At 36.7% G+C, this 24,721-nt stretch overlaps 1 protein-coding gene across 7 annotated transcripts in view; it reads right to left on the reverse strand.

Moving 5' to 3' along the window:
• THADA (THADA armadillo repeat containing) overlaps positions 1-24,721 on the reverse strand; it is a 368,932-nt gene that overhangs the window by 302,963 nt on the left and 41,248 nt on the right. For 5 of the 7 annotated variants that reach the window (XM_074396550.1, XM_074396558.1, XM_010337470.3 and 2 more), the window contains 5 exons: positions 23,216-23,351; positions 22,798-22,934; positions 20,245-20,403; positions 17,705-17,862; positions 3,480-3,589 (listed from right to left, as the gene is read on the reverse strand). In XM_074396550.1, coding sequence (XP_074252651.1) covers positions 3,480-3,589; positions 17,705-17,862; positions 20,245-20,403; positions 22,798-22,934; positions 23,216-23,351 — 700 coding nt within the window. The remainder of the gene's footprint in view (positions 1-3,479; positions 3,590-17,704; positions 17,863-20,244; positions 20,404-22,797; positions 22,935-23,215; positions 23,352-24,721) is intronic. The other 2 variants (XM_074396552.1, XM_074396539.1) reach the window with 1 other exon arrangement.

The raw sequence follows: 24,721 nt of genomic DNA on the forward strand, positions 1-24,721 counted from the left end.
CTAAAGGGATCAAGAACTACTTGGTTTGAAAGCAACAGTTGAGAACTCATAAAAGGATAGCCAACAGTAACAGCCATGAGAAAATCTTTAAAGTAGATTAGGAGTGGCTAAGATACCAGGCACTGGGCCTTCCCTAGTCTCCCCACTCTTTTTATTTGGAATGCCTTAAACTGTACCATTCAACCACAGTTGTTCAAAAGCCTCTGTCCTTAGTCCTCTGTTCTTTTTTCCTTTCATGCTTTCCCCCAAAGACTGCAATCTTACCATGATATTTTTTGGAGACAATTCACAAATCTACATCTCTGTTACTGTTACATCACCCAAACTAATCCTCTAACAGCTAACTTAAATATTTCCACCAGGGTATGCCATCATTATCTCATACTCAAGACATAAAAAACAAAAAAAAGCTTGTTCATCTTTATCAAACCATTCCCTCTTTCAACTTTCTTCGTTTTGTCAACCCAAATCAATCCCATTTGTCTGGTGACCATGACTCAGAATCACAGAAGCAACCGTGAACTTCCTGGTAACCTCCACTACTCACATTGAGTTGGTTCATGTGGCAGACAGCATTTTTCAAAGATGGCCACCACAATATCTCCTATGTACATATACTTCTACAACATGATTTTGCCACTTTGCCATCAAAAGGTGGGCTGAATCCAGGCTGGCCCTAAGATGCACTTATAATTAAAGGACTGTGACTAAAGCAATGCAGTGAGACTTCCAAGGCTAGTTCAGAAAAGATCATACAGCTTCTCGTTGGTTCTCTTGTAATACTCCCTCTGGGGGAAGCATGCTGCCATATAAGAATTTTAACCCCAAGACTGCCATGCTAGGATGAGAGGCTACATGTAGTCCCAACTGGCCCAGTCTTCTAGATAGTCCCACCAAGGTACCACAAATGCAAGTGAAGCTGCCTTAAATACCTTGTGACCAGTTCGTCTGCCAGCTGAATGCCACCAACTGAACTCAATAAATACCCTAAGGAGATGAATCGCCCAGCTGAGTCCTGCCCAAATTCTTCAGATACAAAATCATAAATGTAATAAAATACGTCCATAGCTTTCCTTCTAAGTATACAATACATCATGGGAGCAGTTGTTACTAGCTATGTGAGACCAAAAGTTAACTAAAACCCCACCTTTGTCTCTACTCCCAGAGCCATCACCGAAGAGGAAGTCCTCATCACCTCAGATTTACTTTGTTAAAACTGATTCCAGGCTCTCCTTATTATAATCTGTCATTACAATCTATCTAACCTAACATCTCCAACCAAAAACCTACTTTTATATGCCAACCCCACAACCAACATCAATCTCACATTTTACATTTGTGAATAATGCAAAGGGGTCTTCATAAATATCTTTTATTTGATTCACACAACAAAAGCCAGAGATCTGTCAATAAGGCAAATAATCTCTTCCTTAAAGATGAAGAGGTCAAAGGTGAGGGAGGTTAATTTTTGTACAATATCATTGCCAATAAATGGAATGAATACACACAGAACTAAGAGCCTAAGTCACAGACAACTGCTATTCCTCCATTCTATGACGCCAACTATGAGCTATTTCAGAGCAAAACTATTTGATGTCTCCATCCCTGCTACAGTAAATCTATTTCCAAGATACTCTATAATTTGGCCTCGACCTATCAACTTGCCTGGTATTTCACACTAACCCCACCACTACAGGAAGATTGGCTTATTTTTTCACCTAACAACAAACCATGCCGATTCTAGCCTCTGAACATTTACTCACAATGTTTTCTTCTTTCAACTCATATATTAGCACAAATTCCACCTCCTCCCTGAAGCCCTACCAGCCTATCGCCATTGCTTTCTCTCTGCTATTCCTATATGATTTATAAATTTCATCCATAATTTAGCAGTTTTATCTTGTTCAAGTGTGTTGGTGTTACTTCCAGGCTGGACACATCCATACATAGAGACCGGGTGCAGTATACAGCCAGTGTTGGTTCTGACCAGTCAGTGCTCACAACATACCTTTTGTTAAGTATTTCGAATTTCATCTCTACTTATTTCTGAATCTAAACCATAAGTTCTTTAATAAGAGGAACTTCATCTTATAGAAAAGCATATCATCATCCAAACCAAGCACAGTACTAAGCACACAGTTGGTATTCATATATTCTTGTTAATTGATTTGATGGCAGTGCAGTGTGCTGTGTTTTGAGGAAAAAAAAGTTTGTAAATCATATCTACACTGCAAACAAAAAGTTGAAAAGATAAAATATTTTCAAGATAGGCAGGTTTAATGTCAGAGACTTTTTTTTTTAAGTATTATTATTATTATTTTTTTTTTTTTTTGAGACGGAGTTTTGCTCGTCACCCAGGCTGGAGTGCAATGGCGCGATCTCGGCTCAGCGCAACCTCCGCCTCCTGGGTTCAGGCAATTCTCCTGCCTCAGCCTCCTGAGTAGCTGGGATTACAGGCACCCGCCACCATGCCCAGCTAATTTTTTTTTTGTATTTTTAGTAGAGACGGGGTTTCACCATGTTGACCAGGTTGGTCTCGATCTCTCGACCTTGTGATCCACCCGCCTCGGCCTCCCAAAGTGCTGGGATTACAGGCTTGAGCCACCGCGCCCGGCCTTAAGTATCATTTAAAGACATTCTGTGCAGCCCATAACTGCCAAAATGTTTTATAAATGTTACCAGGCATGTGAAAAAAAAAAGTTTCAAAGATATTCAAGGAATAGATGTCTTAACAGCCCAAAATAAAATGTTTGCTGAGGCTACAAGGCTGGCAGAACTCTGCCTCATTTCAAAAAGTTTCCAGGCAATGGAAATGTTTTCCTGGAAAATACTACCTTTTATTTAGAGAACACTTGCCATGAACACTTAGTCATTAAGTAATTTAAGGTTTCCTCACAAGCTTTTTGAAGGAAATCTATTATACGAATGAATGAAATTATCTGTAACTATAAAGTCAAAAAATACATTTGGTTAAATATAAGAAATCTATCTAAGTAATTTTCCAGGTAAAAGGGAAAAAAAATCTTTTCTACTTTTTAGTCTACTCACTGTTCTTTTAAACTTTTCTATAAGATAAATTTATGAAGAAAAAATCCTTAAGTGTGTCTCTAATACAAACCCCCAAAATTACAAGGCTTATTTTATTCCAAACACCAAGTAATTTTCAAACAGACAAAACATTCATTTCAATGAAAAAAAAAAAAAAAAAAAAACAGTAATTTCAAGCTATATTTAGCAAAATCTTTGAGTTTGCTTCAAATCACCTTTCAATGAGAGAATAACTCAGTTTAGACATTTCAATCAATCACCTGCAGTAAATCATAACAATGAAACCAAAGAAAACAATTTCTTCCAAGAGTTCTGTAGTCAACCAAGTCTTATTCTTTTAAACATCAAAAGCCACGACTGAATTCTACTCCAAGCACATGCTTTGTACATTTAGCCTTTTTAAAATATAGACAAAAGGACATTTGTTTTACCTGTTAAGTACCTCAGTGAGTTTTGCAAAACCAGTATAAGCCAGTTCAAATGCTCCTCTGTGCCTGGACCGTAAAAGGTTTTGTTTAAAGTAATCTCCTATTTCTTTTACCTTTAAAAAAAAAGCAAAAACAAATGTTCAATTTATGCTTACATTTGCAAATGTATTTATATCAGTAATATTTTTTAGAACCCAGGTCTAGGGCTCCAACCATTTAGCATTTACTATGTGACAGAACATGTTTTAAGCATTTTGTCTTTTTTGAGACAGAGTTTCGCTCTGTAGTCCAGGCTGGAGTACAGTGGTGCAGTCTCGGCTCACTGCAATCTCCGCCTCCAGGATTCAAGCATTTCTCCTGCCTCCGCCTCCCAAGTAGCTAGCTGGGATTATAGGCACCCACCACCACGCCCGGCTAATTTTTATATTTTTAGTAGAGATGGGGTTTCACCATGTTGGCTGGGCTGGTGTTAAACTCCTGACCTCAGGTGATTTGCCTGCCTTGGCCTCCCAAAGTGCTGGGATTACAACATGCACGAGCCACTGCACCTGGCCGTTTTATGCCTTTTTTTTTTTTTTTTTTTTTTGAGACAGAGTCTCACTCTGTCTCCCAAGCTGGAGTACAGTGGCGCGGTATCAGTTCACTGCAACCTCTGCCTCCCGAGTTCAAGCAATTCTCATGCCTCATCCTCCCGAGTAGCTGGGACTATAGGCACTTGCCACTACGCCGGCTAATTTTCTGTATTTTTAGTAGAGATGGGGTTTCACTGTGTTAGCCAGGATGGTCTCAATCTCCTGACCTTATGATCCACCCGCCTCGGCCTCCCAAAGTGCTGGGATTACAGGTGTGAGCCACTGCGTGCCCAGCCTTTTTTTTTTTTTTTTTTTTTGAGAAGGAGTCTCACTCTTGTGGCACAGACTGGAGTGCAATGATACAATCCTGGCTCATTGCAACCTCCACCTTCCAGGTTCAAGCTATTCTCCTGCCTCAGCCTTCAGAGTAGCTGGAATTACAGGCATGTCCTACCACGCCTGGCTAATTTTTTTGTATTTTTAATAAAGACAGGGTTTTTCCATATTGTTCAGGCTGATCTTGAATTCCCGACCTCAGGTGATCTGCCTGCCTTGACCTCCCAAAGTGCTGGGATTACAGGCATAAGCCACTGCGTCTGGCTTTCTTTTTTTTTTTTTTTAAACAATATAGCTCATCTAAATCCTCACAATAATTCCATGAAATAAGTACTATCATTATCTCTACTTCACAATGGGAAACTGAGGCCCAGAAAGGCTAAGAAACTTATCCAAGGTTACACAGCAAGAAAGCATTGGAACCAGAACATGAAGCCAGGCAGTCTGGCTCCAGAGTTGACCATCTTTAACTGCTCCACTAGAACCATCTTCCTATGTCATCTTCACAAACCTCAGTGTGTTTTCTGTTACAGCGCATATCATTCAACTCCAACAGAAAACCACACAAAGTGACAGCACGCACACACATAGGTCTAGGTGAAATAATTACCTTTTTATCTTTTTAAAAATTTTCTTTTTTATTGTGGTAAAATATATATAATATTTATCACTGTAACCCTTTTCAAGTGTACAGTTAAGTGGCATAAGTACATTCGCACTTTTGTTCAACCACCACCATCATGTATTTATAAAACTTTTCATCTTCCCAAAAGAAAACTCCATACCCATTAAGAAATAACCCGTGTTACCTTTCAGAGACATAAAATTGTTCATGACAATGCAGGATGTGGTACAAAGGACCTCGGAAAAATTACTAGGCTTCACTGCAAGACAGAACCATGGAATTTGCCCCAGAATGTCACCCAATGGCTTTCCTACGTGCTTTTTCCACAGATGATTAGACAAATAAGAAATATGACCTTTTGGTGGTTCTTGTTTTTTTGTTTGTTTGCTTTTTGTTTTCTGTTTTTTTTTTTTTTTTTTTTTTTAAAGAAACAGGATCTGGTCTTGCTTTATCACTCACGCTGGAGTGCAGTGGTGTAATCATAGTTCACTGTAACCTCAAACTCCTAGGCTCAAGCAACCCTCCCACCTCAGCTTCCTGAGTAGCTAGGGCTCTGTGTCACCACACCCACCTAATTTTTCTGTAGAGACAGGGTCTTACTATGTTGCCTAGCCATTAAGTACAGTGGCTATTCACAGGTGTGATCACTGTGCATTTCAGTCTCCAACTCCTGGGCTCGAGGAGTCCTTCTGCATCAGCCTCCCGAGTAGTTATAACTACAGGCATGTACCAGTGTGACTGGCCAGATTATTTGTTTTGAAGAAAACATAACTGACAATTCATTGTTGACTAAGGTTTTGAAAAGAATTAACTTAAAGCTGATTGGGCTATAAAAGCCCATTAGATTTGGTGACTACTGTCTTCCAAAAATCAAGATGTTATATAAAACTCAGGACCAAAGCTGTAATCAGCTATCTCTTGATCCAGGTCTCCCCAACAGATCACAGGATGGTAAAAGACAAGCTGTCTCAAGGTAACTTAGATATGCTTACCTAGAAACACGTTGTACCTCAGCATTGGGACTGGATTAGTATTCTGTACACATTAGAGACGATAAACAGTAGAATAGTTAACCATGTAATTATGGGCAAGTATCTAAGTTTCCTCATCCATAAACTAGGGATAATACCAGCATTTAGCACATAGGTTGTATTAAAATGAGTAATAAATTGAAAAGCTCAGAACAGGTCTATAACCCATAATCCAATTCAGTTCAGTATGAGCTGTGACTAGGATTCTAAACAGAGGAAAATTAAAGATGTCATCCACACTCAAAGTACATCTGATTATAAAGACATACTAAGTGATAACACATGGAGAAACAAGAATCAGATAAAAGACTGACAAAGAACCAAAACAGCAGTATATAATGAATTTTTTAAAAATTCTAACTCTTTAGCATCCCAAAGAGTGACAGGTCATGTTCTTCAGCTAGTTTTCCTATAAAGATCTGATGATACTCTTCATCTTAGTATCTTTTAAAGACCACATACTATTACTTGTCAAGAGTCACAGTCAGGTAAGCCTTATTTTATTTTCAATATGGTAATTTTGGGGCATAGTTTGAACAGAATTATCAAAGCTTAAATCCAAATTAAACCCATAAAATAGGGCTGAAGCCCAATAATACTATAAAATAAATAGCTCATGATAGCCAGCTTAAAAAAAATAATACTAATACAAAATAAGAACTAGAACAGCAATTAGCTTATTTGTACTGGCCATCATTTCAATTATTACAGAAACAAAAGATTTCTAAGAAAGTACTTAAAGTCACAGAAAATTAAAACAGAAAGTCAATGAGATGAGGTTTCTCTAACTTCCTAAATTTTTTCCCCAAAATGTTGCAGATATTAAAACATCCTTCAGGAAAACATAAATTTTGTCATTACTGACAAAGCGCTTCTCTGGATTTACAACAGTTCACAATTTACTCCTTAGGAAAGGCTCAGATTTTCACTGTTTCCTTTATTCAAACTCCCTTCGAAGGGGTCTAAAACAAAAAGCATATAACAAAAATCAAAGACCTCAGAAGTATGATCAGCAGGTGGTTTTCTCAAGGATGAACCTCAACCCTAGGTATTCCTGACACAGAAAACAGAATGACAGTCTAAGGACAAAACTGACATGCAGACAGTTTTTCCTCATCTCATTTTATACTTAATAATTTCCCAATAAACCCACATAGGTAATACCTAGGTTTTTTTTTTTTCCTTTCAAAGATAATATAAAATTCCTCTTAGACAACAGTATTTCTTTAGCACCATGTAAAATGCTTAGCAGCTTAATGCTGTGGTAGACAGAAAAGACGAAAACAAGATGCCTGTCCTCAGTAGAGGCTTTTAGTAGACTTTGGCAAAGAAAACCAATATGCTGTCTGGTACCCATTAGAGGCGTAAGTTCCAAAAAATGGAAGATCCTTCTGCACTGGAATAATGAGAAAAGGCTTCACATCCAGACCTTGAACAGGTTATTACAGTACTTGGTAGACCAAAATGAAAGAGGGTAATTAACATGAGAAGAGGCTCGGAGACCAGAATGAATATACAAATATTAAATAAGTATGTGCTAGCTACCTGCCAGATACTTTGCTACGTCTTTTTATATCAAAGAATGAGCATACACAGACAAGTGTAAGTAAACATGGCTGAATGACGTAGAAGTTTCATGCTAGAAAACAGTAAGGACAAGTCTGTAAGGTAGAGATGAACCCAATTACAAATGAGTAGTGGGCCTAGCAGTGTGGTCTATGAGCAGCTGAATGGAGAAGAAAGGCCAGGCTGACAGCCTCCCAGTGGATAATCAGACAACGGGAAACAAATTTAACTCAAACCACTTACAAATTGGTAACAATAAAATCAGAAAAATAGAATTTGAAATATTGATTTTTAAAATAAAAAAGTCCTCTGAAAATTCCAACCCAATTGCCTATTATATATCATTGACTTTCTATTTAAAGTTCACAGAAAGTTTTCTTTTTGGGCAATGTCTGTACAAAATAATATTTTAGAATTAACTATTAATTTTTATTGCATTTCTTTCTAGTCATTTTCTTTTTTTCCCAATGAAATTCAACATCTACTCACAATTTTTTTAAAAAACCTCTTAGCAAACTTGGAAGAGAAAAAAACTTCCTTAATATCATAAAGAATACCTATAAAAACCCAACAGGCAAACATCATAGACAACAGTGTAGTTTGTTGTTGTTTTTTAAATCCTGTTTAAAATCAGGAAGAAGATAAGGATTCCTACTGTCACAACTTCTACTAAATTCTATTCTGGAGCCGCTATCCAGCACACTAAAACAAGAAGAAATGAGAAGTGTAAAAAATATGAAAGAGGCCAGGTGCAGAAGCTCACGCCTATAATCCCAGCACTGTAGGAGGCTGGGGCTGGTGGATTGCCTGAGCTCAGGAGTTCAAGACCAACCTGGGCAACATGGTGAAACACCCATCTCTACTAAAATACAAAAAATTAGCCAAGAGTGGCAGTGTGCCCCTGTAGTCCCAGCTACTCAGGAGGCTGAGGCAAGAGAAATGCTTGAACCTGGGAGGTGGAGGTTGCAGTGAGCTGACATAGCATCACTGAATTCCAGCCTGGGCAACAGAGCAAGACTCCATCTCCAAAATAAAAAATAAAAGCATATACAAATCAATAAACATAATCCATCACATAACAGAACCAGTAACAAAAACCACATGATTATCTCAATAGATGTAGAAAAGGCCTTTGATAAAATTCAACACTGCTTCATGCTAAAAACTGTCAATAAACTAGGTATTGTTGGAACGTATCTCAAAATAATGAGCTACTTATGACAAACCCACAGCCAATATCATACTGAATGGGCAAAAGCTGGAAGCATTCCCTTTGAAAACTGGCACAAGACAAGGATGCCCTCCATCACCACTCCTATTCAACATAGTATTAAAGTTCTGACCAGAGCAATCAAATAAGAGGAAAAAATAAAACCATAAAAACCCTAGAAGAAAATCTAGGCAATACAATTCAGGACATAGACATGAGTAAAGACTTCATGACTAAAAAACCAAAAGCAATGGCAACAAAAGACAAAACTGACAAATGGGATCTAATTAAAGAGCTTCTGCTCAGCAAAAAAACTATCATCAGAGTGAACAGGCAACCTACAAAACGAGAAAAAATGTTTTCAATCTATCCATCTGACAAAGGTCTAATATCCACAATCTATAAGGAAATTAAACAAATTTACAAGGAAAAAGACCCCATCAAAAAGTGGGTAAAGGATATGAACAGATACTTCTCAAAAGAAGACATTTATGCTGCCAACAAACATATGAAAAAAGCTCATTATCACTGGTCATTAAAGAAATGCAAACCAAAATCACAATGAGATACCATCTTACGCCAGTTACAATGATGAGCATTAAAAAGTCTGGAAACAACAGATGCTGGCAAGGATGCAGAGAAACAGAAACGTTTTTACACTGTTGGTGGGAGTATGAATTAGTTCAACCATTGTAAAAGACAGTGTGGCGATTCCTTAAGGATCTCGAACCAGAAAAATCACTTGAACCAGCAATCCCTTTACTGTGTAATTACCCAAAGGATTATAAATCATTCTACTATAAAGACACATACAAACGTATGTTTATTACAGCACTATTTACAACAGCAAAGACTTGTAACCAACCCAAATGCCCATCCACAACAGACTGGATAAAGAAAATGTGGTACATATACACCATGGAATGCAGCCATAAAAATGAATGAGTTCATGTCCTTTGCAGGGACATGGATAAGCTGGAAACTATCATCCTCAGCAAACTAACAGAGGAACAGAAAATCAAACACCACATGTTCTCACTCAAAAGTGGGAGTTGAACAATGAGAACACATGAACACAGGGAGGAGAGCATCACACACCAGGGCCTGTTGAGGGGTGGAGGGCAACGGGAGGGAGAGCATTAGGACAAAAAATCGAATGCATGTGGGGCTTAAATCCTAGATGATGGTTTGATAGGTGCAGCAAACCACCATGGCACATGTATACCTATATAACAAACCTGCACATTCAGCACATGTATCCCAGAACTTAAAGTAAAATAAAATTTTTTTTTTAAAACTGTTTACAGATGACATTATCAACATATTATCTACAAATAATCCACAAATTATTAAAACAGAGTTTAGTAATATAGATGAATATAAGACAAATATTTTAAAAGCAGTTGTAATTTTATAGCCCAGCAAGATAAAAGTTCAAAAATGTAATTTTTATAAAGATGCATTTACAATAACATCAAAAATTAAACTGTACCTTGAAATAATTTAACAAAGACATATATATGGAGAGAGATTTTTTAAAGCATTTTTAAACATTCTTTTTCATAGACAATTATCCATATTTATGGAGTACACAGTAATGTTTCAATACATATAATAAATAGTAATCAGATCAGAGTAATTAGCTTATCCATTATTTCCAACATTTATCATTTCTTTGTGTTGGGAACATTCAACATCCTGCTTCTAGCTATTAGGAACTATTAACATATTTAATATTGCTAACTATAGTCATCCTATCGTGGTAAAGAACAATAGAGCTTATTCTTCCTATCTAGCTGTAATTTTGTATCCCTTTACAACTCTACCTATCTTCCCCCTCTCAACTACTCTACCTAGCCTCTAGTATCCTCTGTTCTACATTTACTTCTCTGAGATCAACTTTTTAAATTTCCACATATATGAGAATATGCAGTGGTTTATTTTCTGTTCCTGGCTTATTTCACTTAACATAACGTCCTTCAGTTCCATCCATGTAGCTGCAAATGACAGTATTTCATTCTTTTTTATGGCTGAATAGTATTCCATTCTGTATATATACCACATTCCTTCATCCATTCATCTGTTGTTGGACACCCAGGTTGATTATGTATCTTGTCTATTTTGAATATTGCTGCAATAAACATGGGACTGCAACACTATTCAATCATAGGGTTGCAGCACTCTGTCTCTTCAATATACTGATTTCCTTTTCTTTGAATAAATGCCCAGTAGCGGGATTGCTTGATCACATGATTTTCTACGTGCAGTTTTTTAAGGAACCTCCATACTGTTCTCCACAGTAGTTATACTAGTTTACATTCGCACCAATAGTAAGAGTTCCCTTTTCTCCACATTCTTGCTATCATTTGTTATTTTTTGTCTTTTTGATAATAGCCATCCTAACTGGAATGAGATGATATCTCATTGTGGTTTTGATTTGCATTTCCCTGATTTGTGATGTTGAACATTTTTTCATGTATTTGTTGGTGATTTCCATGTTTTTGAGAAATGTCTGTTAAGATCGTTTGTCCATTTTTTTTTGCTGAGATATTTGAGTTCCCTGGACATTCTGGACACTAATCCTGTCAGATGAATAGTTTACCAATTTTTTCTCCCATTCTGGAAGTTGTCTTTTGGCTCTGTTAATTGTTTCCTTTGCTGTGCAGAAGGTTTTTAGTTTGACATAATCCCACTTGTTTATTTTTTTGTTGTCTATGCTTTTGAGGTATTATTCATAAATATATTTTCCCAGGCCAGGCGGTAGCTCATGTCTGTAATTCCAACACTTTGGGAGTCCAAGGCAGGCAAATCACCTGAGGTCAGGAGTTGAGACCAGCCTGGCCAACATGGTAAAACCCCATCTCTGCTAAAAAAAATAAAATAAAAATTATCCAGACAAAGTGGTGCATGCCTGTAATCCCAGCTCCTAGAGAGGCCGAGGCAAGAGAATCATTTGAACCTGGGAGGCAGATGTTCGTTTGAACCTGAGACTGTGCCAATGCACAGTCTGGGTAACAGAGCAAGAATCCATCTCAGAAAAAAAAAAAAAAAAAAGAAAGAAAAGAAAAGAAAAAACATGTATGTTTTCCCAGATTAATATCCTGAATAAATGCCACTATTCAAGTAGTTTTTTTTTTTTTTTTTGAGACGGAGTTTCGCTCTTGTTACCCAGGCTGGAGTGCAATGGCGCGATCTCGGCTCACCGCAACCTCCGCCTCCTGGGCTCAGGCAATTCTCCTGCCTCAGCCTCCTGAGTAACTGGGATTACAGGCATGCGCCACCATGCCCAGCTAATTTTTTATATTTTTAGTAGAGACGCGGTTTCACCATGTTGACCAGGATGGTCTCGATCTCTTGACCTCATGATCCACCCACCTCGGCCTCCCAAAGTGCTGGGATTACAGGCTTTAAGCCACCGCGCCCAGCTCAAGTAGTTTTATAGTAGTCTTTACCATTTATTATTTTCAGTCTTACATTTAGGTCTTTTATCCATTTTGAGTTGATTTTTTTTTTGAGACAGAGTCTCCCTCTGTCACTAGGCTGCAGTGCAGTGGTGTGATCTCGACTCACTGCAACCTCCATCCCCCGGGCTCAAGTGATTCTCCTGCCTCAGCCTCCCCAGTAGTTGGAACTACAAGTGTGCATCACCACGCCCAGCTAATCTTTGCATGTTTAGTAGAGACACGGTTTCACCGAGTTGGCCAGGATGGTCTCAATCTCATGACCTCATGATCCACCCGCCTCAGACTCCCAAAGTGCTGGGATTACAGCTGAGAGCCACCGCACCTGGCCTATCCATTTTGAGCTGATTTTTGTATAGGATAAGAGGTGGGGGTTTAGTTTTATCCTTCTGCATATGAAGAAAGCATACTCAGTTTTCTCAGCACCATTTATTGAAGAGACAGTCTGTTCCCCAATGAATGTTCTTGGAGCCTTTATCAAAAATCAGTTGGTTGTAGATACATTAATATCTGGGTTCTCTATTCTGTTCCACTGGTCTAGGTGTCTGTTTTTATGCCAGTACCACACTTTTCTGTTGCTACAGGTTTGTAGTATATTTTGAAGTCTGGTAGCGTGTTACCTCCAACAAAATAATTTTTAATAACATACATCTCAGCATTTTTATAAAGGAAATTAAGATCAAAATGCAAGAACAAGACACTGGTTTTTGTTCTTAAAATTAAAAAACATAAATTTAAATTCTAATCACTTCTCTTTTTTAAATTAGGATATCCTGCTCCTTTTCATAAAAAGTATCTCTATAGGGAAATTAACATTATTTTATGGATTTACAGGGTATAAATTTCCACAGGGAAAGAAGTTACATGCCATGTTTCCAGGCATCTAAAATTCACCAACAGACTAATTAAGGGATCTAAACATTCATCTAAACCATGAAACATATGAAAGACAAATATAAATATATTTTAAATATACTCTATCTAGAGAAGGTAAATTTTGAAATCTACTACTAATGCAAAGTAATTAAACACAGTTCTCTTATTTGTGAAATGGAGCTAACACTGGAACCTACTTCACAGGATTATTGTAAGAAATAAATAAGATTATGCATTTAAGTGTTTATCAGAGTACCTGGTAAAGAGTAGCAAACAATAAATGTCCATTTTATTTTTATTTTACATTATAAAATAGTGAGACTTAATACCTAAGCCTTAATTTAAATTCTGACTTTAAGACACAACCATTTCTAAATTCACTTTGGTTACATGGGATGTTTTACAAGTTTACATTCCAGCAAAACAGTTAATGTTTTAAACTGTACCTTCTCTCCTACAGTGATTTCTTAATAATTTCTGGGATTTCTTCAAAGCTCAAACACTGTTCTCTACATAACAACAAAGGCAATAATTTTCTACCACTCAAATACATCTTACGAGAATGTTTATTCTTTGCTTTCCAGCAAATTCTTAACTATGAGCATGTTAACTGTTACCCTGTACTCTGACTTTTTTAAATGAATTTCTGTCTGGTATCCCCTATTGTGTCTCTAAGCCCTTTAAGGTCACAGAACCACATACTATGTACTTCTCTATTTTCCCACGATATCCTTGTAATAAGGCAGTCAATAAATAGGATGTGGTTGCATGCACAACTTCATTTCAAAGCTTAAAAATTGGAACTTGCATTGAGTGCAATGCAATAAAATTACTTATAATTTCAAAAAATTAAACTTTGGCAAAACAAAATACAAAAGGCAATTTCTTTAAGACTTGCGAATAAACATACACCCCATTTGCAGTCCGTTACAGAAAATCTAAAATAACAACAAAAGACACTACCGAGGGAATCTATCAATACAGTCAGCTCGGGTATCATAAAAGTTACAACACAAGCTAGCATAGAATTTTCAGGCCGGGCATGGTAGCTCACACCTGTAATCTTAGCCCTTTGGGAGGCTAAGGTGGGAGGATCACTTTAGTCCAGGAGTTCAAAACCAGCCTGGCAACATGGTGAGATCCTGTCTCTACAAAAAACATAAAAATTAGCCAGGTGCTGTAGCACATGCCTGTAGTTCCAGCTACTGGGGAGGCTTAAGTCCAGGAGGTTGAGGCTGCAGTGAGTCGAAATTGAACCACTGCACTCTAGCCTGGGCGCCAAAGTAAAACTCTGCTTCGGAAAAAAAAAAAAACAAACTAAAAAAGAATTTTTAAAAATAGCAATTTCTAATACTTGGCAATCTTACCCATGTGATTTCTGTGGTGATAAGTACTTGGGGAGAGGAGGAAGCATGAATCAAAAAAAAAAAAAAAAAAAAAAAATCTACCCAGTAGTAGATTTCTTTTTAGGAATACTACAGAAATACATATAAACTCAAGTTCATATAGCACTCCAGGTAGAGGGAGCTATTTAAAAAAAATCAGTAGGCACTGGGTATCAGATAGCCCATGTAAAGAGAACCAACAAAACGTAACAAGCAAAAGCTCTACATCATCAAAACATCAAGCTTGAAAACTCCACACACATCAACTAGTCAGGAAGTTGTGAGATAAGGTTGTGTGTGCTGCTTACTCTTGAAGGGGCTCCACTTACATCCCTCAAAGTTGGTTTTATCTATGCCTCTTGCACAGCGACACTATGAAAGGACCTTTCGTTATGTGATTACAGTGGAGATCAGACATGCCTCTGAATGAACACATTTTCCTCCTGGAGAAACTGGTGAGAGCACATTGCTTCACAAGTGTTCTAGAGAAATCAATCATTTGAGAAAAAGTTCAGTAGCAAGTCATCTTACTGACCTGTTGCTTGTGAAAGTTTACCTGGGTATAGGAAATAGGTAAATTTAAATTTAAAGAAAAATTAAATGAGCAGCTCAGAACAAAGGCAGCACTGTGCCATGTCAGAATACAGCCTGGCAAGGAGAAGAATTGGGTTCCTGTCCCAGAGCTGCCACAAACCAGCTTTGCAATCTTGGGCAAACCAGGTAACATACAGGGTTCAGCTCCCTCTTATCCAAGAGAGCTGGATAGTATCATATCTATGATCCTTCCAGTTCTAATGGTTTGTGAATATGTCACTGAAAACTTGGAATTATAAACAAGCACCATTTCTTCTCCCCACACAGCAACGAAAAACCTCAAATTGTTATCTCTCTACCTGTTATATACTCCTACGTGGGGGATTTAAGTGGCCACCCCTTCAATAAGAGGCTATAAAATCAGGATGGTCTTAAAGGGACTGTCATCTACATTCAAGTCTTCAAATTTCAAAACAGAACAGAATAGAATTATATTTTAGACTGTATGGAATGGCTTCCTTCATTCAATAAGAGAAAATTAGATCCCAGTTATTACTTTGAAGAATAAAAAATCCAACTTCCACACTCTCCCCTAGAACTAGGGTTGCATTCTGCCTGCAAGTCACTTCACTACCTCCATGTATCCTGGCCTGTGGCAGTCACATTCATCTAAGGTTTGACTCTTAAATTTACAGTTTTGCCACTAGGCACAGCAGATCTAGCTTTGCCAGGACAACTATGCCCTTGGAAGGGTGTACCTCAGGTTTGGCCCAGCCATTCCAATGCAAATGACATTCTTCTCTGTCATTTACATTTTTAACTCTTAAAGGTTTTAAGCACATGCAAGTACATTTAATTATTAATTTAAAGAAATTTCATGGGACAAAATGTTATGTTTGAAAGAAGGAATCCTCCAGTAATGTAAATAACACTAATTTGATGACTTTGTATTTTTATTGACTCCTAAACTGAGGTATTTCTTTGGCTAAAGTCAGCAAGATGAATAATCAAGTTTTCCACAGACGGTGGGGTTTCAATGTTAGAACACTGCTATCACATATACATTTCACCACTCGTTCAGTCATTAGTTTCTTCTCACACCTATGTATGTGAGGTTATCATGTGAATGGCAACATGGAAAAATGACTGGACTTCATTAGAATGAAAACTAATCTTTTACAGAAAAACAGGATCTTATTTTTTATTCAAGCAGTTATTGGAAAAATTCTTTGGTTTATAAGAGCCTTTTTGTGATAATTATTGTTTTGTTTTGATTAAAAACATCTCTTTTATTTTACATCAATTCCCAATTTTAACATGGTTATCGCACATAAATTAAATACTTAAAATCTGGGTGCTATGCAAAAAGTGTCAAGGCAAAATAATGTTCACAGGAAACTTTCAGGTCTTTCTCAGTTACAGTAAAAGCAAAATACATTACCCTTAATTTGTTTTTTAAGCGCTACCCAATAAACCCAAAAAACTAAATGTTTTAACATGTCCTTGGAAAGAAAAGTTGGGAAATCAAAGGCCTCCAGCACATGTTTACTTCTTAGCAAGATGGTGAGCATCAGTGAAGTAATCATTAATCATAGCTGGATTCCTCGGCAAAGATGTTGGCATTGGCACTATAGCCAGTCACCAGCAATGACTGCAAGTAACTCTAAGACACTAACGCCTGTTTGATTTGGAAGAGAATAAGGAACACAATGATGCCTGAAGTGTACTGTGTGCCTCTGCCTTTCTTCATCTCAGGGCCTTGCAACATCACAAGCCCAGCTGTTAACCAGATGCATGCAACATAAGCCACAGTGTGAGAAAAAAAAAAGTATCAACATTATTTCCATGGAACTAGTCATGTCATTATTACAAAAATGATCAACATTAGCATACTACAGTATTTGTTTTGTTCTTGAATTGTAACACCCTAGGGAAAAAGTTGTCTTCATTTTTAAAAAGTTAAAAATGAAAGTACAGGTTATGTATCTTTGCTGAAAAATGGTGGGAAATGGATTTGTCAAAACCATATGGAAAGGAAGAGGGAATCAATTAAAAACAGAAATCTAATAAATCTAAAATATTTCCAAATGAAATGCTTGTGGTAAGCTAATTTCTTGTAAACACCGCACTCAAGTCACTTGAACAGTCCCAGATGGTGAACTAACTCTGTGGTCTTAAAACAAAAGTTAGCCAAAATAACCAAGAGAATACAACTTTATTATCAACCCAGTGGGAAACATGAGATCCACAATCAACCAACATGTTACTTTTTTTCTTTGCAAAATTTAAGAGATCTGTGGAGTTTTAATAAATACACAATTTTAGCTAAAGTTTAAGTTTCTGTATGTGAAATGGAAAAATAAAAATTAAAGTGATAATACTACAGTTAAAAGTGAGGTAAAATCTATAGTTATTTACACACCTTAGAAAAACATTTTCAAAAATGCCACAGTTTTGAAACATATTTTAAAGTCTAACATTCTAAATTACCATGAACTTTCTTCAGTTGACATTTGTATGATTTTATTCAAGAAAAATTTTAACCCATTTTTTAAAGTTGGATTATAAAAGAAAGTTTGTGATTTATGGGTTGACCAGAAATTATATACAGTGGAATAAACATCTGCCTTACCTGCTCTACCGTCAATAATCCATCAGAAGATTCTGGCACAGACCTCATGGGCAGAAGCTGGCACAACATGCCTAAAAGTAAAGCAACTTCCTTCATACTTCTCCAACAACACACCAGCACCATCTGAGCAGTTACATCACATGTTTTTTCTTCTTTACCTTAAACATAAAAACACAACTATTGCAACCTTGATTACTCATATCCCAGATTTCTAAAAACAAACTTATTCATAATTTCCCCAAGAAATTATGAATTAATCTGCTTGAACAAACCAATTTGTCAAATGTTGTATTTATTCAGGAGGAAAAAAAGTTAACATTTGTCAAGTATGTGTTATGAGAAGAAATCACGCTAAGTTTTTTTTTTTTTTTTTCTTTCTTTTTTGGAGACAGGGTCTTGCTGTCACCCAGGATGGGGTACAGTAGCACGCTCACGGCTCTCTACAGCCTTGACCTCCCAGGCTCATGCAATCCTTCCACCTCAGCCTTCCTAGTAGCTGGGACTACAGGTGTGTACCACCACACCAAGTTAATTTTTGTATTTTTTTGTAGAGACAGGGTTTCATCACGTCACCCCATCTGATCTCAAACTCCTGGACTAAAGCAATCCTCCCACCTGGGCCTCCCACAGTGCTGGGATTATAGACATGAGACACCATGCCAGACCCAGTATTTTTTTAATTTATTATTTTCAAATTAAATTTTAAAATTAAATACAGTATTGTTCCAAAACTTAAGTTTAATCTTTGGAAATCAGCAAACAAACTCTGCCTCTCTGTCATAAAGCATGACATGGATGACTATAATATACACCTTATTTATTTTGGGAGGATGTCTGCTGCAATTGTAAAGAAGTAGAATAGAACTTTTAAAATCAAAGGAAAATACAAATTATCTTTCAAAATATATTTAATTCCCATGGCCAATAAGCTATAATTAGCCTTACTTACTCTCTTATTCTAGTTTTAGGAATATTTTGGAACTGATATTTTTTTAAAATCCAAGATGGACTATTATATTAAACAAAAGAGCAGGCTGACAAAATGATACTTATAGTATAATCTCATTTGTGTTTTTATTTAAAAAGCCCAATGCATTAAATGGATAAGTATATATACACATAAACATATAGAGTAAGTATGAAAGAATATATTGCACTAAAGAAAAAAAGATGCGGAATTGGAGAGGAAAAATAAGAGGAATTTAATTGTTTTTAATTCATATTTACCTCTGTTGCTTGAAACTATTACAATAGGCATTATATTTATGTTATTTTGTGTAATTTAAAAATGTAAGCGTGGAGAATTTTTTTTTTTTTTTTTTTTTTTTTTTTGAGACGGAGTTTCACTCTTGTTACCCAGGCTGGAGTGCAATGGCGCGATCTCGGCTCACCGCAACCTCCGCCTCCTGGGTTCAAGCAATTCTCCTGCCTCAGCCTCCTGAGTAGCTGGGATTACAGGCACGTGCCACCATGCCCAGCTAATTTTTTGTATTTTTAGTAGACACGGGGTTTCACCATGTTGACCAGGATGGTCTCGATATCCTGACCTCGTGATCCACACGCCTCGGCCTCCCAAAGTGCTGGGATTACAGGCTTGAGCCACCGTGCCCGGCTGAGAATTTTTTGTATAACAATATCCCCACCTAGTGGAGAATGTAGAACATGTAATAAATTGCTAACAAATTAGTGCTTCTGATGACTTTTTGCAACACTGCAGAAAATTCAGTCATAACTAATGATCAAACAAGACTTAAGAACTCGAATTCTGGAGGCTTGATACAACAAAGCAGCTCACATTTTACTAATAAGGTTTGTTTCCTTTAAAAGGCTGCTTGGCTTTAAGAACTCCCACAGCAAACAATAGTTTTAGAACCACAGTGCTGGGAGAAGTTCATTGCTGCCCAAACCCAAGTTCATCATACAGCACTGCTCTTACATCACCTGGGCTGTCAGGGCAGGTTTTATCACTCTAAGGTTTTTTGTTCTAACAGCTTGTATGCTGCACAACGGCACCTAATATTTTGGTAAAAGTCTTATAAATGCATTCCTAAACCCAAATCTTTCCCAAAACCAAATTTTTAAAAAGCTTTATTTTCTAGAAATGTTCTGCATAGATTTGCAACCTTTAATTTACTACATAAGAAGGGCATTCTGGGGGCCGGGCACAGTGGCTCACACCTGTAATCCCAGCACTTTGGGAGGCCGAGGCAGGTGGATCACAAGGTCAAGAGATCAAGACCATCCTGGTCAGCATGGTGAAACCCCGTGTCTACTAAAAATACAAAAAATTAGCTGGGCATGGTGGCATGTGCCTGTAATCCCAGCTACTCAGGAGGCTGAGGCAGGAGAATTGCCTGAACCCAGGAGGCGGAGGTTGTGGTGAGCCAAGATCGCGCCATTGCACTCCAGCCTGAGTAACAAGAGCAAAACTCCGTCTCAAAAAAAAAAAAAAAAGAAAAAAAAAGAAAAGAAAAAGGGCATTCTGTACATTTTACTTATTCCTTAAACATGAATTACAGTATCAATTTTATATAAGTTACCTTCGATTTCTGTAGAAATATCAATATTCAGCACACTGGCATTCAAGTCCTTCATATCAAAGTTATTACATTCTTTCAATATTTTGGCTTGGTTAAAATAATCATTAGTATCTCGTGGCTGAATCTCATTCAGAATCATCTGTAAGCGGTTTGCTGACTCTGAGGGAAAGAAACGAGAGTACATGAAACCCCAGTAACACATCAGATGCCAGATTTCCCTTAAGGATACTTACCCTCAAAAAATCTACAATTTTCAATACTTGATAATCACTCTATTAGAAGGGACTCATTTTTATGTTATTAGAAGGATAACATAAAAATTATGTATAGTTTTCATGATGCTTGAGTGTATTTTTAAAATATGGCAATTTAGACTGAAATATAACCAAAAAAAAAATCTAAATGAAACTGTCCACAGGACGAAGGCTGCTATGTCATCTGCACTGTTTTTCTTAGCGTTGTTCAAATATCTCAAATATGGTGCTCAATCATGTCAAAGAAGTGCAATAAACTTCAATAAATTCAGCTTTAAGAGGCTATTTCTCTATGAAGAAAAAATGAAGCAGGCAACAGAAAAATAGAAAAAAATCAATATATGATTTAAAAAAATGATAAATAATAGAGGTTATTTCCCTATCTATAATATAAGTTCAAAGTTTAAAGATAGAAAGGTAAAAAGACATTTTTAAAAACCCATCAACAACAAAAATAATCTTTCATAAGACAGGAATGTCATAAAGACTCCACAGCTTTGAAACACATTATGTAATATACTGCTTTCTAATTATAATTTAGTCTTCATATTTACATTAAGCTTCATTTTTATTCCCTAAGCACTCACTGGATTAGGAAATATAAGCTCCATGAATGCAACACTTTGTTCGTTACTGAGTGGCCAGTGCCTGTAGCAGAAACTGGCTCACAGCAGAGGTTCAGGAACACGAGCTGAAGGAATGAATGGATGGCTAGTAAGAAGGAATTAGCTAGGTTCAGATATTCAAAACTAGCCATGAGTAAGCATCTGAAATCAATCAACAAATCAAAGAACCGACATTTATCGGACATCTCTTATTTTTACTTAAATTTAGGTACTATGGGAAATACAAACTACTATCATGATGATTCAATCAACATCTTACGTTCCTTTCCTGGAATTTTGCCAAAAATAAATTTTAACAGCCATAAAAAAGTAACACTGGTCCCAAAAGAAACCAAAGACCAAGAAAAGATCAGAGAATAAATCTGTAAGAATCCTAACCATGCAATGTTACAGCTTTTAGGGGAGACTTTTCTCAAGAAATTCAGAATGCATGGCAGATAACATAGGGAAGCAGCAGCAAAAATGAAGGCAACCAGAGGTAATAAAGCAGGCAGAATGAAGGAAAAGTCTGTGGGCCAAAGACAGTTTCTGAGACCAACTGATATCTTCAAACTCTTCACTAATAAAGGTAGTGTTAGTATCCTCTGCAGGATCTACTCACAATAAGTAACAGAAATATTCAAGGTTTCTCATCCAGAATATATGAGTACTTTGCTGACCTAAATATTAGCTATACGACTGCATGTTCCTTATTCTTATGCACTGTTCAAGCAGAAAATCCAAAGCATCAAAATCTGGTATTTAAGGCCAGCACAGCGGCTTGCGCCTGTAATCCCAGTGCTTTGGGAGACCAAGGCAGAAGGATTGCTTGAGGTCAGGAGTTCAAGAAGCAGCCTGCGCAACACAGGAAGATCCCATCTTTACCAAAAAAAATTAATTAAATAAAATAATCAGGCTACATAAGTGTGTCTTGGTATCATGAACCATCACCAATCTTCTAACTCATTTTTAGGAAGGAACAAAAACCTAATATTCTCAATCCAAAACACGTAACTCCACATTACCTTAATTATCAGCCCAAGATATTCAGTGTATTGTGTAGTGCGTGTTTATGATACACTCAGTTTTTCTAATACAAGCCTCTCATTTGCCCTCTACAATACATTTACAAACTTTATTTCAACACCAAATGTAAATTTATTTCATGATTTTTCCGTATATAAAGAGGGACACTCCATTTTAGTACAGGTTAAGTATCACTTATCTGAAATGCTCGGGACCAAAAATGTTTTGAATTTCAGATTTTTTTGGATATTGGAGTATGTGCATGGCTGAGCATCCCTAATCTGAAAATCCAAAATCCAGATGCTCTAATAAGCATTTCTTTTGAGAATTCCACTAGTGTTCAAAAAGTTTCCAATTCTGGAGCATTTCGTATTTCCAACTTTCTGATTTGGGATGCTCAACTTATATAGTATTATATAACTCATGTTACCCGGGGGTAGGAGGTACCTTGCTCATCCCTGGTTGAGTTTTTTTTTAGTTTTTTCTTTTGCTACCTTTTAATAGTTAAAACTATTGCTAAAAAGCAGAAATACCACAAATAATAATTTTTATTATTTTCTCTGCAATTTAGCTTTTATATCTCCACAAAGAAGTAATTAGGAAAAAAAAAAAAGAAAGACAAAATAATCAAACCACAGCACTCTAGACTGTCTTCTTCGTTTGCTGACCTGAATCAGTGTCCATTGGGATGAGACCTTCAGGCGATGAGCTCTGAATGACTGGAGACACCACAGCAGAAAGCCTGTAGGACATCAAAAGGAGCCTCTCTACCACAGGTTTCCACTCGCTCACCAACCGCAGGCTGCTGCAACAAGGACATTAGGGAAATTTATACTAAAAGCAAAAAATCAGATTTTAAAAATGGAAATTATTAGATAAAAGGGGTTGAATTTGTGTTTCAAAACTGTGCAATATACAAAATATGAGACATAAAAATATATACAGATATTTATGTTTTCAGATCTGATTTTCAATTTTATTCAAAGCAATAGACTACATTCCTTTCCCAGGACACATTCCAGTAAGAAGTTAAAGCTCAGAAATGAATGGATTTCTGAGACAGGAGACAGCTGTGGAAATACTTACTTTAGAGGTAACTTCTGCAATGCTCCTGTTATACAGTGGACTCGCCCATACATTGGAAATGATGCTGCTGCCTGAAGCAGAGAATTTTCAGCCTGAGATACTTCTTCCTCAAGATTTTCCATCAAGCATTTGATAACTAGAAAAAGCAAACACAAAATCAAAGTAATATCAGTTCTAAAACATTTATAAATGTGCAAACGGCACAACAGTTCCCATTAATATACCCAACTCAAAAGAACTTTAGAGTTTTTTAATCAAAAAGAGATCTTTAAAGGTTATACAGCAGGGTTGCTCATTTCTAGTTAAGGCAGAACTGAATGTCTTTCCCTAAACTGCCTGCACCCATTACAGCATTCATTCTTGGTCCTTCTTCCAAAACATCCTCTGGCAAGGGTATCAAATCCGAGGCTTTGGCATGTGCTAACTGGAAAGCAGATGCCTTTCAAATTAAAAAAGAAAAAAAAAGTTTCAGATTTCAGATTTTTCAGATTTTGAAATATCTGCATCATACTTTGAACACCCCAAATGTGAAAATCCAAAATCCAAAATGCTCCAATGAGCATTTCCTTTGAGTGTCATGTTGGTACTCAAAATGCTTTGGATTTTGGAGCATTTCAGATATTGGATTACAGATGCTCAATCGATTATGTAGAAGACCTATGTGAGAATGTTTACACCGGCATTATTTATTTCAGGAAAAAAAGTCCATCAACAGGAGAACGGATTCATAAATTGTGGTAAATTTGTATAATATATAAAGTACAACCGAGATAAAATTCTGTATCATGTAAACTAAATATTTTTAATACTATATATACCAGAGGCAATATCATAAAGAAAAACAAGATAAAAATTAACAAAAAAATGCAGCTACGATAAAGGAAAGGTTTCAAAGATATGGATGCTATTGTATAACTTAAGCTAAGTGTGATCACCGAGCTTGTGAACAGAACTTTTAAATTTTTTACATATTATTTATATAAATTACATGTATATATATATTTAAGCCTTCTATATATAAATATTCTTTGTATGTTTGAAATATCTCATAAAATCCTAAAATGTCTTGAATTGAAAGCCTTTATGTGAGGCATGCACTCCCAATTCACCTCGACTGCAGTCCTCTTCCCACTGTCTCAATAGGGTCTCCTTTTAAGTCCAGCCGTGAAGCAATTCAAGCAGCCAAGTGTCATCCTCCATGGTACTGTCATCTATCTCCAGATCTCTGGCCACATTCCCACCTGAACTACTGACAGCCTCCTCTTTTTCTCCCATTACTAGTTCTCCTTTTCATGGCTATTTCTACCATCTCAGAAATAATCATTTTTAACTTTCTTTCTATATCTGATCTCTCTTTTCCTATTAAAAAAAAAAATCCCTATCTGTCCTTATTTCTAGTACAATTCCAAAATGAAGACTGACTAGCATAAAATTAAGTACATGAATTCCCAAGAAATATTTGTTGAAAATCACTAGACCTCAACAATCTCAGACCCTAGGTTTTGG

Source organism: Saimiri boliviensis, chromosome 1 (genome assembly GCF_048565385.1).
Source record: "Saimiri boliviensis isolate mSaiBol1 chromosome 1, mSaiBol1.pri, whole genome shotgun sequence".
Taxonomy (NCBI): Eukaryota; Metazoa; Chordata; class Mammalia; order Primates; family Cebidae; genus Saimiri; species Saimiri boliviensis.